Source organism: Abrus precatorius, unplaced genomic scaffold (genome assembly GCF_003935025.1).
Source record: "Abrus precatorius isolate BTA unplaced genomic scaffold, Abrus_2018 Scaffold3, whole genome shotgun sequence".
Classification (NCBI taxonomy): domain Eukaryota; kingdom Viridiplantae; phylum Streptophyta; class Magnoliopsida; order Fabales; family Fabaceae; genus Abrus; species Abrus precatorius.
The window spans coordinates 5108693-5123787 of NW_020874373.1; the positions used below are offsets into that span (position 1 = coordinate 5108693).

Genomic DNA, 15095 nt, shown 5'->3' on the forward strand with positions numbered 1-15095 from the left:
GAATTTGAGATGCAATCATTATTTAGTAACAAGGTTTCCAATTCCGTGCATCACGCAGGCTAATGACTAATTGCGGCCGACGCAAGTTGTAATTGCAACTTCTTGTGCGGGTATTGCCGTTGTAGGCTACCACGATACCGAAGATGTTGCACACGTATTACATGATGCAATACGCAATAAAAGCCTTAATAACAAGATAAAAATAAAAAGTTACCTTATTTTTAATCTTTATATTCAGTCAATCTTATTCGTTTAATTAAATTTCTTAATTTAAGAAATCGTTATTATTAATTAAATTGAGCAGTTCAGTACTAGTGAGTTTAAAATCCTGCAAATTTGAACAATAAAATGATTTTAGATTTTGTTAATCACAATTCTTAAATTCCAGTATCCATAAGAAAATTATAAAAAAAATATACATTTATTACATTAAAGTTATAAAAATATAATAAATATTTTTTTAGTAATATTATTATTATTATTTACTTATCCTGAGGTTAACAAAAGCCAATTCAATATAATAGATATAATTAATATTGAAAATTGTGTTCGGGTGGCAGCTGGTCTAGCGCTTACATTTTATGTAATTGAGCAGCTGTTTGTTTCAACGTCAGACGTATCTAGTATCTTAACGTCAATGGTAGTCTTCTATCAGTTGAAACTTCAACAAGATATGCACCACAAAGTAATTCAAAAATCTTTCTCGTAAACAAACAAGATTACGAATAGTTAGCAGACAAGATTATAGACAGAAGAGACATAGAATTTTGAACGCTAACCAATCTGAGGAGTTTGCTACCAACAGAAGACCGAATTTGGATGACAAAACAGAAATTTTAGACTGCATAAATGTACAAAATTGATTATCAGAATAAAATTACACATAATTCTTAAGAATTCGAATAGCTGTCTTGTTTCATTCAATAATTTCACGGCCTCTAACCTTTTATAAGTAAAAAAAAGGTACTTCATCAGCACAACAATAGTATAACCAACATACTTAATTTACTTTAGAATGGTTGCTTATTTTTGTGATTTCCAAACAAAGTTTTAAAGAACTATGCAATTAATTTTTAACTGATAAATGATTCCAAGCTCGTGCATATTATTATATCATCAATTTTTTTTTAACTTATGCAATATGCACTGGATAATAAGTTATATATAATAAGTTTTAAAAGCAAATTGTAACATTTAATATTATCAATTCATTGGATTACATTAAACTCTATAATTTTTAATAAAAATTTTCAGTTAAAAAAATTGATAAACCAGTTAGCAATTGTATATTATTATAAGGTTTACAGTGCGGTACTTTACAAATCAAGAGAATATTTTATTCTCTCACATAGAATAATTATTACCGTCAATAATATATTAAATATGTATAACCATCAATAATGATAGTGAATTAATAATTTATTTAAAAAATACATAAATATCTTTTAATATTAAAAATATTAAAAAAATTATAACCATCAATCTATAAAAAAAGATATAGAATGTCCTTTCAAATTTACAAGTTTCGTATCAAGTAACTTGGTGTAAAATATATTGCTTCAACACAATTTAATGATTGGAAGTACATACCAGTACTCTATAGTTAGGCAGAGATTGTCCTGAACTTGCTTAATCCTTAAAACAAAAAATCAAAGTGTGGTTTCATGCAGCAAGCACTAAGCAATGACACCCAAATTCCTTAAATATCACATTAACAGGTCGATCAACTTGAGTATATCACAATCTATCAGGGACATAAGAAGATGCATGGTACAGGACCAGGAAGTACCATCCTCAACTCACTACTGAGCAAAACACTAATTAATGAAACTTTTATTCTTGGCCCAAGGCAAGATCATGCCAAGCATCCACATCAACTTGTTGCGGCTCTTGATCTGATCGAGATAACAAAGCACAGTGTTAAAATCAAGAAGAAAACTAGAACAATCTTCCAATAAAAGACCCATCTTCTTAAAAATAATCATCTCTGTTATCTACAATAACGTTTCCTTCTCACAACCACAATTTTAGTACAATAACTTCGTAGTTTTGTAACGTCTAAAAATAACATCAAATTTAAATGAACAAATGTGGAGTTATCCTACAGAAAAACAATCAAATTCAATAATAAAAAAAAGTGATTAATTGGAAAAGAAAATCACAAACTATTCGTTAAAAAAGTTTAGCTCAAGAGACATACTTGAATCCTCAGTATCATCGGTTCGAACAACCAGAGTTGGAGGCAGTGGAAGATCTGTAATACAGCAACAAAGATAGAAACACATCAAATTCCCACATGGAAATAAAGCTAAAAAAGACTCATCTGATGGTGAGAGGGAGCAAAGGAAAATAAAAAGTAAAAAAAAATACCATCATCAGGGAGGGTGTCTCTCATCCATTCCTCATCAACAATATCAATTATAATTCCCAAACTCAGTTCTGCCATTTTTCTTCTTTTCACACACCTTATTTCCTATTCACTGATAACATAGCAATTGTAATTGTAAAATTAAATAAACAAATAAAATAAAAATGCCTAATATATAAATACACATACAAATGTTAGCTTCATATGCAATACCTAAATTTTAATTTCCTTCAACAGAATAGTTTCTTAAAACCCACAAATTTGTGAACGTTGCCGCCGGAAAGGCTCCTGTCGGAGACACGGAGGAAAGCTTACCGGCGGCGAAGACGCACAATTGGATTTGAAGTTTAGGACAATTACGGAGACGATGTCTAAAATGGGAAAAGGGAATTGAAATTGAAGAGCGTAGGATTGAAAAGAAAATGAATTTGGAGAAAAAGGAGCCCCGAATGAACGAACCTGAGAGGATCAATTTGAGAGTGCTGCCACAGCCACTGCCGCTCAAAGTTACAAAATCCTTATTAATTGACTTTTAAAATAAGGTGAACTTTCAAAATGCTCCCCCCGTGTTTGCAATGTATAAATAGGTCATTTCGGTTTATATATATTTTTTATTATAATAGTTTTTTTAAAATGTAATACCTTTTTTTATGCTCCGTAATTGGACAGAACTGTTTCTGAAACAAGTTTTAGTTTAAATTATTGATAAACATCATATTCTGAGTTTATTTATTTTTCAAAGAAAGTTGATATTGTGAAATGAGTTTTAGTGCATCTGAATGGATGATGTCTATTTATCTTCTAAGTAATTTATTTATTTTTGGTATAATTTCTAAGTAACAAAAAAACTAAACACAACAATAAAATAGATTGTAAATTTGTTCCAATATTCCTTTTTTCTATTCTTTTATATCCCTCCTTAAGCCTCGTAATTTTTTTGTGCTTGTACTATTTTAATTTTGGTTTATAGACTTGATTTTATGTTTTTGCTCTCTTATTTTTTTTCTTAATTCTTGAGATTTAACTAAGGCATTATGAATTCGTAAGTATTATACATCTGCATAACCTTTTGGCATTTCACCTTTCATTCATTCTTCCTGTCTGTTTCTAAACGATTAACGTTCAAAAAGATCTTAAATAATATGGTTAAGTAGAATACAGGATCATATATCCACCTCCTTCACAAAAAGAGAAGATGCAAAGCCATAATGTTAACACTGTTCTTATCAAATAGCACAAGACGACTTAGAAAACGAGGACAAAAAAACGGAGGCCCCCATGAAGACCACGCCACCACATGAGATGCAAATCCATAATGATTCTGTAAATCTTCCAGGAAGGATCTTTCAATTTTTCTGAACCCATTAGGCCAACAACAGTGGTAGCAGCTCACGTCTTGGCCAAAGCGGTGTCCAAAAATAAATACTTAGGAACTTAATAAAAGGTTCGCCGGTTTGGACAATCTGATGCACGATGCCCAGATTCCCCGCAATTAAAACAGGACCCTCCAAAGCTACCTCTGCAATGCACATTCAAATGTCAAATCAGTTACACATAGACTTAAAATGATGCAGATAAGGCTTCTTATAACTCGTATAGGAAGAAAAATACCAAATAAAATTAAAAGTATTATTATAACTTCTATAGTATAACCTGTCTGATGATAAAGACCTGCTTGATCGTCTGCCTCCAATTAGCCAATCATCCCCATCCCTACTGCTTTTTCCTCCTCGAGACCAGCTGTTGCCAGTTTTAGAATTTCTACCTCCTCTCCTAAATTGATCACCAAACTCATCATCAGAGTCTTGGTCCCTACCCCATCCCCGTGAGGTTTTAAAACTTCTGCGATCCCTAGAACCTGAACCTCTTCGGTTACTTCGATCTCTGTCAGAAAACTTCCCATAGAAATCACTTGGAGGCCCATCATCTTGCAAAGGAGGTAGCTGCCAATACAAAGTAAATGCAATATTTTTATATAACTAGCAACGTAGTGAAGTGGTGCCAAAATACGATTTTGGAGTGGGTAAAATATCAGGCAGAGAATCAACAAAGAATAACAAAACAAAATATTAACCAAATATTGTAATTTACCTTGGTGATCTTGGAAATGGTGTTTCCGGGTGGTATGTCCCTATTGAGTAACTCTTTAGCGATTTCCTCGGGAAGATCAAAAACAGCTCCTTGAACCTGATGTTACGTATTGACAATGTCAAACAATTTGAACTCTGTGGGTGCATTCCCAACGGGAATGAATTTCCAAGTAATACAAGCACAAAAAAAATTATAAAGAATATAACTCAAATACAAACCCTTTCATCCGCAATTAAATGGATTTTTCCAACTTCATCAGCAGCTGCAGAATAAACATCAGATAGAAACCCAGTGACTGATCTTGCTGAAAAATATCTTCTAGTAGTATTATCTGAATCTCGAGTCAGTTGCAATGTGATCCATCCCTGAAATACCAAACAACTTTAATGAACTACTGAAATAACAGTGGTTCAAAAGCAGCATGTACGTACACGATCAACCAAAAAGTTATGCATCAAATTGTGCTTGTTCACACTCAAAATCAAGGTAGTTAAAATCGGGATTTTACTTTAAATCGTAAAGGAGAGTGAAAATCATAAATTGTAAAATCGTAAATTGAATCGTAAGATTTTATAAAATTCATATATATGATATAAATTCATATTATTCATATAAAATATCATAAATTAAGGGAAAAAAGCTTCAAATCAGTAAAAGTACTTAAACAACGTAGCACTCACAAATCATAATTTATTCCATAAGAATGTAATGTATTTACATGAATAAAAAATAGACCAGAACAGAAAAGATGCAAGAACAACAACAATAGATTTAGTTGCAAACCAGGTTGCACGTACTAGGAAGACTGTTGAATGTTGACAACAATGTTAGGGTTCAAAGCTGCTAGAGGCAAATTAGATTCCATAAAAAGGAGATATATGAAAGAGGCGTACGATAGGGTTCAACAAAATAGACTTTGCGAGAAATTTTCAAAATCGAAGTGAAATCGTAAAATCCCACAATTTGAGGGATTTTATGATTCAAATCGGGATTTTACAAGGATTTTACTCAATTAGGATTTTATCCACGATTTAAATCGGTGAGACTTCCAAAATCGTAAGATTTTAAGATTCAAATCGGGATTTTAACTACCTTGCTCAAAACTATGAACATAATAATTGAGCACACAAATTATAAGACATCATGAAATATCTACAGTCCAAGATCCGTAGCCTCCATGAATTAGGGAATGACCATGACCCTAGCTTTAAATGCTTAAAGATATAATTCCCACTGGTTTGTATGATAAATTAATAAGGAATTAGTATCATTAACATACCTGTTCATGGGTGATAAGAGACCGGGACGATGGAGGTCTGGAGAATCCACTCAGTTGTGCTAGAGCAGCTGCAAGGGCACTTGTTCCTTGTTCTTCAATCAATTTTTGTGCAGTTGGGGTGAAAAACGCAACAGACTCAGGATGAACTGCACCAAGTGTGGAAACAACTTGCTCCGCAGATGCTCCCAAAACCTCTTCCATAGCTGGTGGACTAACAAATTCAAACTTGCAGCCTACATCACGTTCAAGGGATCTAACAGTTCTCCTCTGGCTACTGGTGTACAATAAAATGGCAGTACCTTGTTTCCCTGCCCGCCCAGTACGACCAGAACGATGTACAAACGTCTCAGGATCATTGGGAAGCTCATAATGGATAATCTGAACAAAACAGGCAAGACCAATAAGTTTTTCAATATGTTGAGAACAGATAGCATTTCAGTATTGGAGCAAGGCATTAAAAAAACCATCTAATTCAGATATGTTAAGCTTCCCTACACAGATTCAACATTTGGAAGAAATAATTAAACAAAGAAATTAAAATCCACATATATTTATGCCCACAATTCATGCATTATGGTATCAATTATCAAATTCTAACTCCCGAGTCAGAAGATACACAGTAGACTGTACAGTGAAAAAGATCGAAGAAAAGGTCAAATGCAGCAGCAGAAATTATCTCCTTAATGAAACAGGAAACCTTAATTCTACTAGGGCATGCAACCAAGATTTAAGACTTGACAAATCATAATTCAGAATAGGCAAGAAAGTCCAAATCCAATCTACGGATAATATTTCCCAAAACCCAAACTAGTATAACCTAAATTCCAAAAATTTGATAACTATTAGAAACCCCAATCACCAAATTAAAAATACTCAAGCGGTTCACTTATTACTTCAGCCTCAGTTGGCATTAAATCTAAACAAACAAATAATGAAGCTGGAATTCAAACAGATTCATACAGAGAATCAACACCACTGGTGATCAGATTGTTACACAGACCACAAAGCATCCTTAGGACTTACCAAGTCAACATTGGGAATATCAAGTCCACGAGCTGCAACATCAGTGGCAACGAGAACTGTGAATTTTCCTTGCCGGAAACCATTCAATGTTCTCTCTCTCTGATGCTGAGATATATCACCATGCAGTGCTTCAGACATTATACTATTTGTTAATGCCAATGATACTTCATCAGCATCTCTCTTTGTCTGCGTAAAAACTATAGTCTTCCCACCCTTTGCATAAACCTAAAAGACAAAGGAACATTCAGTTAAATTATTGACAGTTAATGAAACTGATAGATTAGTGAATTAGAGTCAACAAAATGTATTAGACCATCTGTGTAAAAACAATATTGCACTCAACAGTAAGTCAGTAACATTGTATCATATTTGATGCAATTTTCGGTTACATAACTAGTAACTAGTAGTACCCAATGTAATGATTATACAGAACCCTCAGAATGAAAAGTGAGGAGGTTATAGAATAGCAAGCTAAGATAGAAAAATTTAATAACCAGCAACTTACGGTTATAACATCTGAAAGAATTGTTCTCTTTGAAGTGGCAGTGGCTCCCATGGCAAATAGTTTTATCCCTTCAGCAAGCTTTTCTTCCTCATCGCCAACCTTTTTAAAAGAAAATGAAAAACCATCATAATCATAATTTATTATTTTCAAACTAAGATGTGTCATAATTGAGGTTCAATTACAACTTAAACATTAATATGCACAATTATGGCCAGAATCATTTGATGATAGGGCCATAATGAAATCTATAATTATTTAAGGTTATGCATCTAGATTATGATATAGTCCAAATACAAGTGTTTCCATTCATTTCTCTCCACACCCATTGTAACAACCATAGCATGGCATGTGTCTAAACGGACAAAAACAGGTTCATGAACACGAATTGCCCCACATCACCCCTTACTTTAACTAAATTATTCAGAACAGAGGCGTATGTTTGCATGAACATGTTAAGTCAGATAAAGAATGCTTTCTGTGTTAAGTCAATAAGTCATGCAGTATTGCTCGTATAGAATATCCAAAAACACAAACTAAGACAAAAGAATAAATGTTTTCAAGTGCATCTAATTCCTAACATTCAACAGAGTTTACATAAACAAGCCTTGCATTTCTAGGTAGGTTAACACCTGCATCACTATATAGATTTTAAATCTAATTGGATATTTGATGCATCAATTCTCGTTGAACAATATTAAAAAGTTTTCTGCCCAGTCTCCTCTAACATGTTCCTTTGGAAGTTATCCAATTTACAGTGCACATTCTTGCCACCAAATTTATCACATTTTTAGCTATATGAGCACCAAAACCACAATCTAGTAAGGATCAAAGTCAACTCTGGAACAGCATTAGAAGATGTCTTTTGTAATAATTACCAACCAGATAGCATGCAACTACATAAACACCATAGGCAGATATATTAGCCAAAAACAAATGCACATGTATGTAATGCTCTTCACAGAAAAACTCCTAGTAGATATCATATTGCTCACACAATCATATGCTATAGTCTCTGCTGGCATTCTATAAACAAAAAAGTTGGCAATTGGTATAATTAGAAAAAGGAAGCCAAAAATAACAACAAAAAAAAAAATTTACCAAATCAATCGTCAAAGGGTTGTCCAAATATTTTCTAGCCAATTTCTTAACCCAACTAGGCATGGTAGCAGAGAAAAGCATACTCTGCCTCTTAGACGGGAGCTTCTCTAGAATCACCTCCACATCCTCCTCAAACCCAACAGCAAGCATCTGATCGGCTTCGTCAAGAACCAAATACTGAACCTCACTCAGTTTAAGGCTGTTCCCATTTATCAGGTCAATAATTCTACCCGGCGTTCCAACCACCACGTCAACACCGCGCGAAAGCGCACTTTGCTGGGTAACATAAGAAACACCCCCATAAACACAAACAGTGTTTAAATAAGGCGCAGATTCTTTTATCTCCCTCTCCACTTGCTTTGCCAACTCCCTGGTTGGTGCAAGAACCAAAACTCTTGGAAGACGACCAGACCTCCTGCAACAAACAAAGAAACGCATGACCATCGATGATGACATACATGAAGATAAGTACAAACATGAACAATGATTACCTGTGAGAAGGTGCATGCTCATCTTCAGTGAGGCCTTTAATAATCGGAATCCCAAATGCTAGTGTCTTTCCAGTCCCAGTCTTAGCTCGAGCAATGATATCTCTACCTTCAAGAGCAGGAACTAACACGGCTCTCTAATCAATCACGCAAAATGAAACAAATCAAATAACGCAACCCTAACGCATTTCTTAAACAACAAAGGAAAAATAAACGAAAGAGGGAAGGAACCTGAATGGGGAAAAGACGAGTGATTCCACGGTTATGGAGAGAATCGACGAGAGGAGAAGGTAAACCTAACTTGGAAATGTCGAGTTCGTCGGGGTTGGTAGAAGAGGAGTCGGATTCAGAAGCGTAACCAAATTCGTCGTCGATTTGGGCGTCGTCGTCGAATCCGCGGCCCAATCCTTTGAAGGCTTCTTCGCTGAGGAGGGAAGAATTGGGCGTGGCAATGGCGGAAGGGACGAAAGTGAGTGTGGGCTTGAGGCCAGTTTTGTGACGGTGGGCTCTGAGGGCGTTGTTGAAGTGAGACTTTGAGTCTAAACATTGTAACCGAACGGAGGAAGTAGAAGCAGTTGTGGTTGGTCTTTTGTATAGTTCGAGAGAGGGAGTTTGGTGTATAGAGGAGACACCAATGATAGAAGCCATGGTTGCGTTTATGGGGGCGAGTGAGTGAGTGAGTGAAGTGAAGAACAATAGGAGATGATAAGGGGAGGGTTGGCCACGCAGGGTTTTAGGAATGTATGGCCTTTCCAACCTCCACCTCGCTCTCCTACTCAAGATATATACAATACGATAATAGGATGTGGTTTTGGATATTTCTTCATTTTTTAGATTTTTCAACTTCCGCTCTACTACTTGCTTTCCTTTTACAATCAAAACACCTACAAAATATTATTTCCTTTTTTACCACATCAAGAATAAATAACCCAAAAAATAATAAACTTTTTAATTACAAAAAAATATTGTTTAGCGTAAATTGCAGTTATATACATTCAAACTTTATTTTTGTTCAAAACCTAGAGTCAAACTTATTTGATAGGTAAAAAATATATTCATCATGAGCAGTTTTTATAATTTCCCTGAGTTGTGATTATTGTTTTGCTTAACATCACATAAACAAAAAAAATAAATAGATAAATAACAACAAAATTGTTATTTGTTGCTGTAATGGATTTTCTTACACCTCACAGGAAGGCTGTAATGAGAATCAAGTGGGTGACACACGCTTGGTGCGAGCGTGTCGGCTAGGTCAATTTGGCTTTACCAAAAACAAAAACAAAAACTAAAAAACATTGCATAGGCATAGCATAGCTGTTATTATTAAATTATTAATTTTTAATACTGATATTAATTTTCAATTTCAATTTTGATACGCAGTGTTCTCCCATTTTTTCGTTTTCATTTTCCTTCGCAGCAAAGCGAACAGTCACCATTATTGTGCCAGTGAAGCATTCATCACCTTCAATCATTTCCTTTCTAAACCCTCAACTTCCACAGATCTGTTTCTTCCCCTTTCTGCCTTCCATTTCCACCTATCAATCATTGATTCTGGTTAGGGTTTACGCTTTCTGCTGATCCGAGGCGTTTGAATTGGTGAAGGGAAAAGAGCTTGCCCTGACAGAATGGGGGTTCTGGTCCCGCTTCTCTTCTACGTCGTCGCATTCTTTTGCACCGTTGGAGCGATCGCTTTGGCTATTCTCCACATTTACAGACACCTTCTCAATTACACTGAGCCCACTTATCAACGCTTCATCGTTCGGATTATTTTCATGGTTCCGGTGAGTGCTTTATTTCATCATAACCACTTTTTCTCACGCGCCGACATCGAATTCCCCTCATTTTGAAGCAACTTTGTTATGGAATTGAACAAGAGTACATGTGATTCCTACTAGGGTTGTTTTTCAGCGGTTGATATTGGTGTCTTTTAGCATTTTTCGTAGCTGAAATATCAAATCAGATGTACGTCTTACTAATTCTTTCACTTCAGTGAAGGAAGGACTTTTGAACTTCATTGGAAACCTGGGTGCAGAAAGGGGAGAAGTGAATAGGGATTGTGGGGTGGCCTTTGTTCATCATCTTAATATAGGAAGTGGAAAATTCTGGAGACTGGATTTTTTTTTTCTCCACAACTTTGTGACTGGGCGATACCCATTCTGTTTAGTGTGTGTACGGGTGAGCTGTGAGTGTTTGCAAACTTGATTTTGAATGACCTTGATTTAGTAAAATTTATTTTGGTTAAAATTGAGTTTGAATTGAACTTTTAAATTAAGTGATTTTTATTTGGAAACTTTTATCTCTAAGCAAGTTTGTTGAAAAACATAGTATAAAGTTCTTACCTCAGCACAAAAGTTACTTTTTTTTGGCTTCTAGTCATAATTGATTCAGGATCAAACTTCATTCTAGGAAATAACAGCCAAACATGATAATTTTTTTGCAAAATACCATTGGCACTTCCAAAAGGTAGTTTGGGGAGCTTAAATGCTCCCCCATACGTCCAATTATTTGCTGTATTTATATGCTTAAAAATGGTGTTTCCTGTTTGTTATTAATTGCATTACCAGCACATGTCTTGTTTCTGTGTTTCTCAATATTTCCTTGGTATGTTTTATTTGATCCTTTGTTTCCTTCTTCATTTTCATACCATTGTTCTCTTGGATTTTCACTGGGAATATCAGCACTTTGTATTATGCAACATTTCTTTGTACAATTCATTTTAAACAGCTGTAAATTTAATTTCTTTTTCAGGTATATGCGCTAATGTCATTCTTGTCCCTTGTTCTACCTGACAGTTCAATCTATTTTAATTCTATTCTGGAAGTGTAAGTTCATCTTCCTTTCTCTATCTACTATTTTATTTTTGTTTTTGCTGATCTTTATTCTGAATTCTTTTTTCATGGAGTCTTTTTTTTCACTCCTGTTTCATGGTTCCCATGTTGTCATACATTTATTCCTTTTTTATATGAATATATAAATATAAATTCCATGGTGTTATACGCAAATCATGAGTTATGATGACTCAGCAACAGTTCTTTGTTTCCCCTTTGAAGTTGCTATTTTGAACTATCTGGTCTGGTACCCTTCTCTAGATAGTTTGTAAATTCCGTGAATAGAAAAATGTGTGTAGTCCTTCAAATAGATTGATTTTTTGTTGGAGCATTTCTGTAAACATGTCAATGAGGTACTTATATTTTACCATGTCAGCTAGTAACTTCCAAACAATGCTTAAGAAAAATAACATTCTCCCATTGTTGATGTGATTGGGGATGTGTTGATGACTGCCGCTGTTACATATGCCCCTCCCCCCCCCCCCACACCACCCCTAGTGCATATGCTAACTTATAGTTTTAACCTTATAAATTGTTCTTGTCTGTTCTAAAATTATAATGAATTTTGCTGATCTCTGTTTTTTATCCAGGTGCAATTTCTGAATTGATTTCTCTTGTCTAATGTTTCAGCTATGAAGCTTGGGTCATTTATAATTTCCTGTCACTGTGTCTGGCATGGGTTGGTGGTCCTGGAGCAGTTGTAATAAGTTTAAGTGGTCGGGTTCTGAAGCCATCATTATGTCTGATGACTTGTTGCTTTCCTCCTATACCACTGGATGGGTGGGTTTGTATCTGATTCTTATAATCATATTTTTGGATTAAAAGCTTTTGTACCTAAAAATAGTTATATATTCTTTGAAAATTAATCCCTTGAATTTTTTCTTTGGAGGTTTTATATATTACCTTACCTATACACAATGAAAATATGTTTTTATGGATTATTGGAAACAATCAAGACCATCCCTGAGAAACAGTGAATTTTGATAGACTTGTAACATGGTGGCATGACATTGTATCATAATTCATGTTCATTTCTTGCTTATAAAACTTCTATTGCAGGCGTTTCATACGTAAATGCAAGCAAGGATGTCTGCAGTTTGTGATTTTGAAGCCCATTTTAGTTGTTGTTACACTTATACTTTATGCAAGGGGGAAGTATGAGGATGGAAATTTCAGTCCAAAGCAGGCATACCTATATCTTACAATCATTTATACGATCTCATATACAATGGCACTCTATGTTCTTGCTTTGTTTTATATGGCATGCAAGGATCTGCTTCAGCCATTCAACCCAGTTCCAAAGTTTATTATGATAAAATCTGTTGTATTCCTGACTTATTGGCAGGTAATTTTTATGCCTTTTCATTTTTATGATTTATTATTTTCTCTTATTTTCAACTCTATCATGTTTCTGGTTTGTATGGTGATGTAGGAAGAACAGGAAGAAAAAAAAAAGTGTCATTTTTTGAGGTGGAGAAAGAGTGGAAATATTTTTCTATTTTCTTGTGATCATTACCGAGGATGTGAGTGTTATGTAAAATGAGGATGCCCTTGATCTTAAGATGATATGTAGCTTGTTTGGAGCAAAATTATTTTTTAGCCTCCCTCTCTGGAAAAAACATAGATTAACAATTTTGCATCTTAAATTCTGGGATATAAAATAATATCTCCTTAATGTGAACAGACACTGAATATACCCTCGATTTTTATAACATCTCTGCTAATACACACCCACACACACATACTACACACTAGAAGTTGGATTCGGTGTGTTTTCTTCACAGACATCAACTTTAATTTTAGGAATTGATTTGTTTTGCAACAGTCATCAGTCACCTATAATTTTCATCTTGCCTCCTGTTGTATTTGTTTCTGAATTTATGCTATTTTCCTTATTTTAATTAATGATCGAAATTATTTAGGTCACTGTTGAATGCACAAGGTTTGCTATGTTATATGATTCTTTTTTTAGAATTTGAAGATGGCTATGTGTTAGTTTGGGGTTGCTTGGTTATACTGTTTTTGGTTTTCACTTTGGAGGTTTAAAGAAGGGTGACATTTTGTTATTCATTTTCTTAGGGGGTGTTATTCTTTCTTGCTGCAAAGTCAGGATTCATCAAGGATGCTAATGAAGCTGCCCTACTTCAAAATTTTATCATTTGTGTTGAGATGCTTGTTGCAGCTGTGGGCCACTTTTATGCATTTCCATACAAAGAATATGCCGGTGCTAATATAGGTGGATCCCGTGGTTTGACAGCTAGCCTTGGGCATGCATTGAAGTTAAATGACTTTTACCATGATACAGTCCACCAGGTGAGTCTCACTTTGTGTGTTTTGTCTGTAGTTTATGGACATTGTTGACATATGGCTTTGCACCAGGCCTAATGCCTGGCTTTGCAACTCTTATGCTGCAATGCACTTCCGATTCCCCGTGATCATTGTTGAAATTTTTTACTCTCCTTTGCTTGTATTTTCTCTACTGACAACGTGATACTACTTAAACTTGTGGCAGTTTGCACCAACGTATCATGATTATGTTCTCTATAATCATAGTGAAGGTGAAGAGGGAGCACGGAAGTACAGGTCACGAACTTTTGTTCCAATTGGCCCGGAGATGGATTCTGTGAGAAGAAATAAGAATATGATTGGAAACAAGTTAGATGACATACAGCTCTCAAGTTTATCTTCTTCTAACAGTAGCACTCCCTCAAATTCTGATCCCATGCCTGATACTTCTAATTCTGATGCAATGAAATCTTCCTTGCTTGTGGATATGTCCAATTCTGCATCTCTACCTTATGATTTGACGCTTATTGACTTGGATGTATCCAGTTACCCTGAAGAAGTTCCTGCGGCTGATAAAGCTGATGGTAGGTGACCCTGAGGAACATTCATAACTAGGTCTGGTGGGGAAAAAATGTTAATTGTTAGAGGAGATTAGAGGGGCATCCAACATATTTTCTGTGCTTGGAAAGAACAATGATCAAACTGTGGTTTCTTAAATTCCGGGTAAGGAATTAAGCAGATCATATGCAAACCTACATTTGTGTAAAATCTCCCTTAAAAAAGTCGTAGTTGGCCTCACTCCAAAGCAAAACAGTCATTGATATTGGTCACAGTCTTCATACTGTAATTGTCTGCAATGGTTGTGTGTCCTGTGTGTACATTGTAGATACGGAACTTGTTGACATGCTTAAAAGTTTAAACATTAAAGATACCAAAAACATTGATTTAGAACTAATTTATTGATTCTTTTCTCCCATGAACTGTGAAGATACTGGTTATTATTGGTTTTAATGCTTATATCAATGACATTGCTGTTATTTACGCCATTTTGGGCATATCGTTAAATTTGTGTTTGATACTACAGATACTGACGATCAGGGCAGTTACAATTAGTCGTGCCATTTTTTGG

The 15095-nt window shown here is 34.9% G+C and overlaps 3 protein-coding genes across 7 annotated transcripts; 1 reads left to right on the forward strand and 2 right to left on the reverse strand.

Moving 5' to 3' along the window:
- Positions 1–1610: 1610 nt before the first annotated feature.
- Positions 1611–2953, reverse strand: LOC113863623 (anaphase-promoting complex subunit 13). Of its 4 annotated transcripts, XM_027497267.1 has the most exons (5): positions 2828–2911; positions 2582–2739; positions 2371–2473; positions 2201–2254; positions 1611–1895 (listed from the first exon to the last, which is right to left on the reverse strand). In XM_027497267.1, the coding sequence occupies exons 3-5, from the start codon at positions 2444–2446 to the stop codon at positions 1834–1836; spliced, it is 192 nt and encodes a 63-aa protein (XP_027353068.1). In that variant the 5' UTR covers positions 2447–2473; positions 2582–2739; positions 2828–2911; the 3' UTR covers positions 1611–1833. The 4 variants fall into 4 exon arrangements, with proteins under 4 accessions (XP_027353068.1, XP_027353070.1, XP_027353071.1 ...); XM_027497269.1 differs by lacking the exon at positions 2582–2739 and having other exon boundaries at positions 2828–2953; XM_027497270.1 differs by having other exon boundaries at positions 2371–2480; positions 2582–2857.
- Positions 2954–3392: 439 nt separating this feature from the next.
- On the reverse strand, positions 3393–9604 carry LOC113860602 (DEAD-box ATP-dependent RNA helicase 3, chloroplastic). Of its 2 annotated transcripts, XM_027493026.1 has the most exons (10): positions 9084–9604; positions 8856–8989; positions 8365–8779; positions 7267–7365; positions 6762–6986; positions 5739–6116; positions 4678–4824; positions 4460–4555; positions 4022–4311; positions 3393–3887 (listed from the first exon to the last, which is right to left on the reverse strand). In XM_027493026.1, exons 1-10 carry the CDS (start codon positions 9498–9500, stop codon positions 3803–3805), a joined length of 2286 nt encoding a protein of 761 aa, XP_027348827.1. In that variant the 5' UTR covers positions 9501–9604; the 3' UTR covers positions 3393–3802. The 2 variants fall into 2 exon arrangements, with proteins under 2 accessions (XP_027348827.1, XP_027348826.1); XM_027493025.1 differs by having other exon boundaries at positions 3435–4311; positions 9084–9594.
- Positions 9605–10208: 604 nt separating this feature from the next.
- On the forward strand, positions 10209–14940 carry LOC113863900 (transmembrane protein 184B-like). The gene is made up of 6 exons (XM_027497678.1): positions 10209–10633; positions 11601–11674; positions 12311–12460; positions 12740–13025; positions 13760–13993; positions 14193–14940. Exons 1-6 carry the CDS (start codon positions 10478–10480, stop codon positions 14556–14558), a joined length of 1266 nt encoding a protein of 421 aa, XP_027353479.1. The 5' UTR covers positions 10209–10477; the 3' UTR covers positions 14559–14940.
- The last annotated feature ends 155 nt before the right edge of the window (positions 14941–15095 follow it).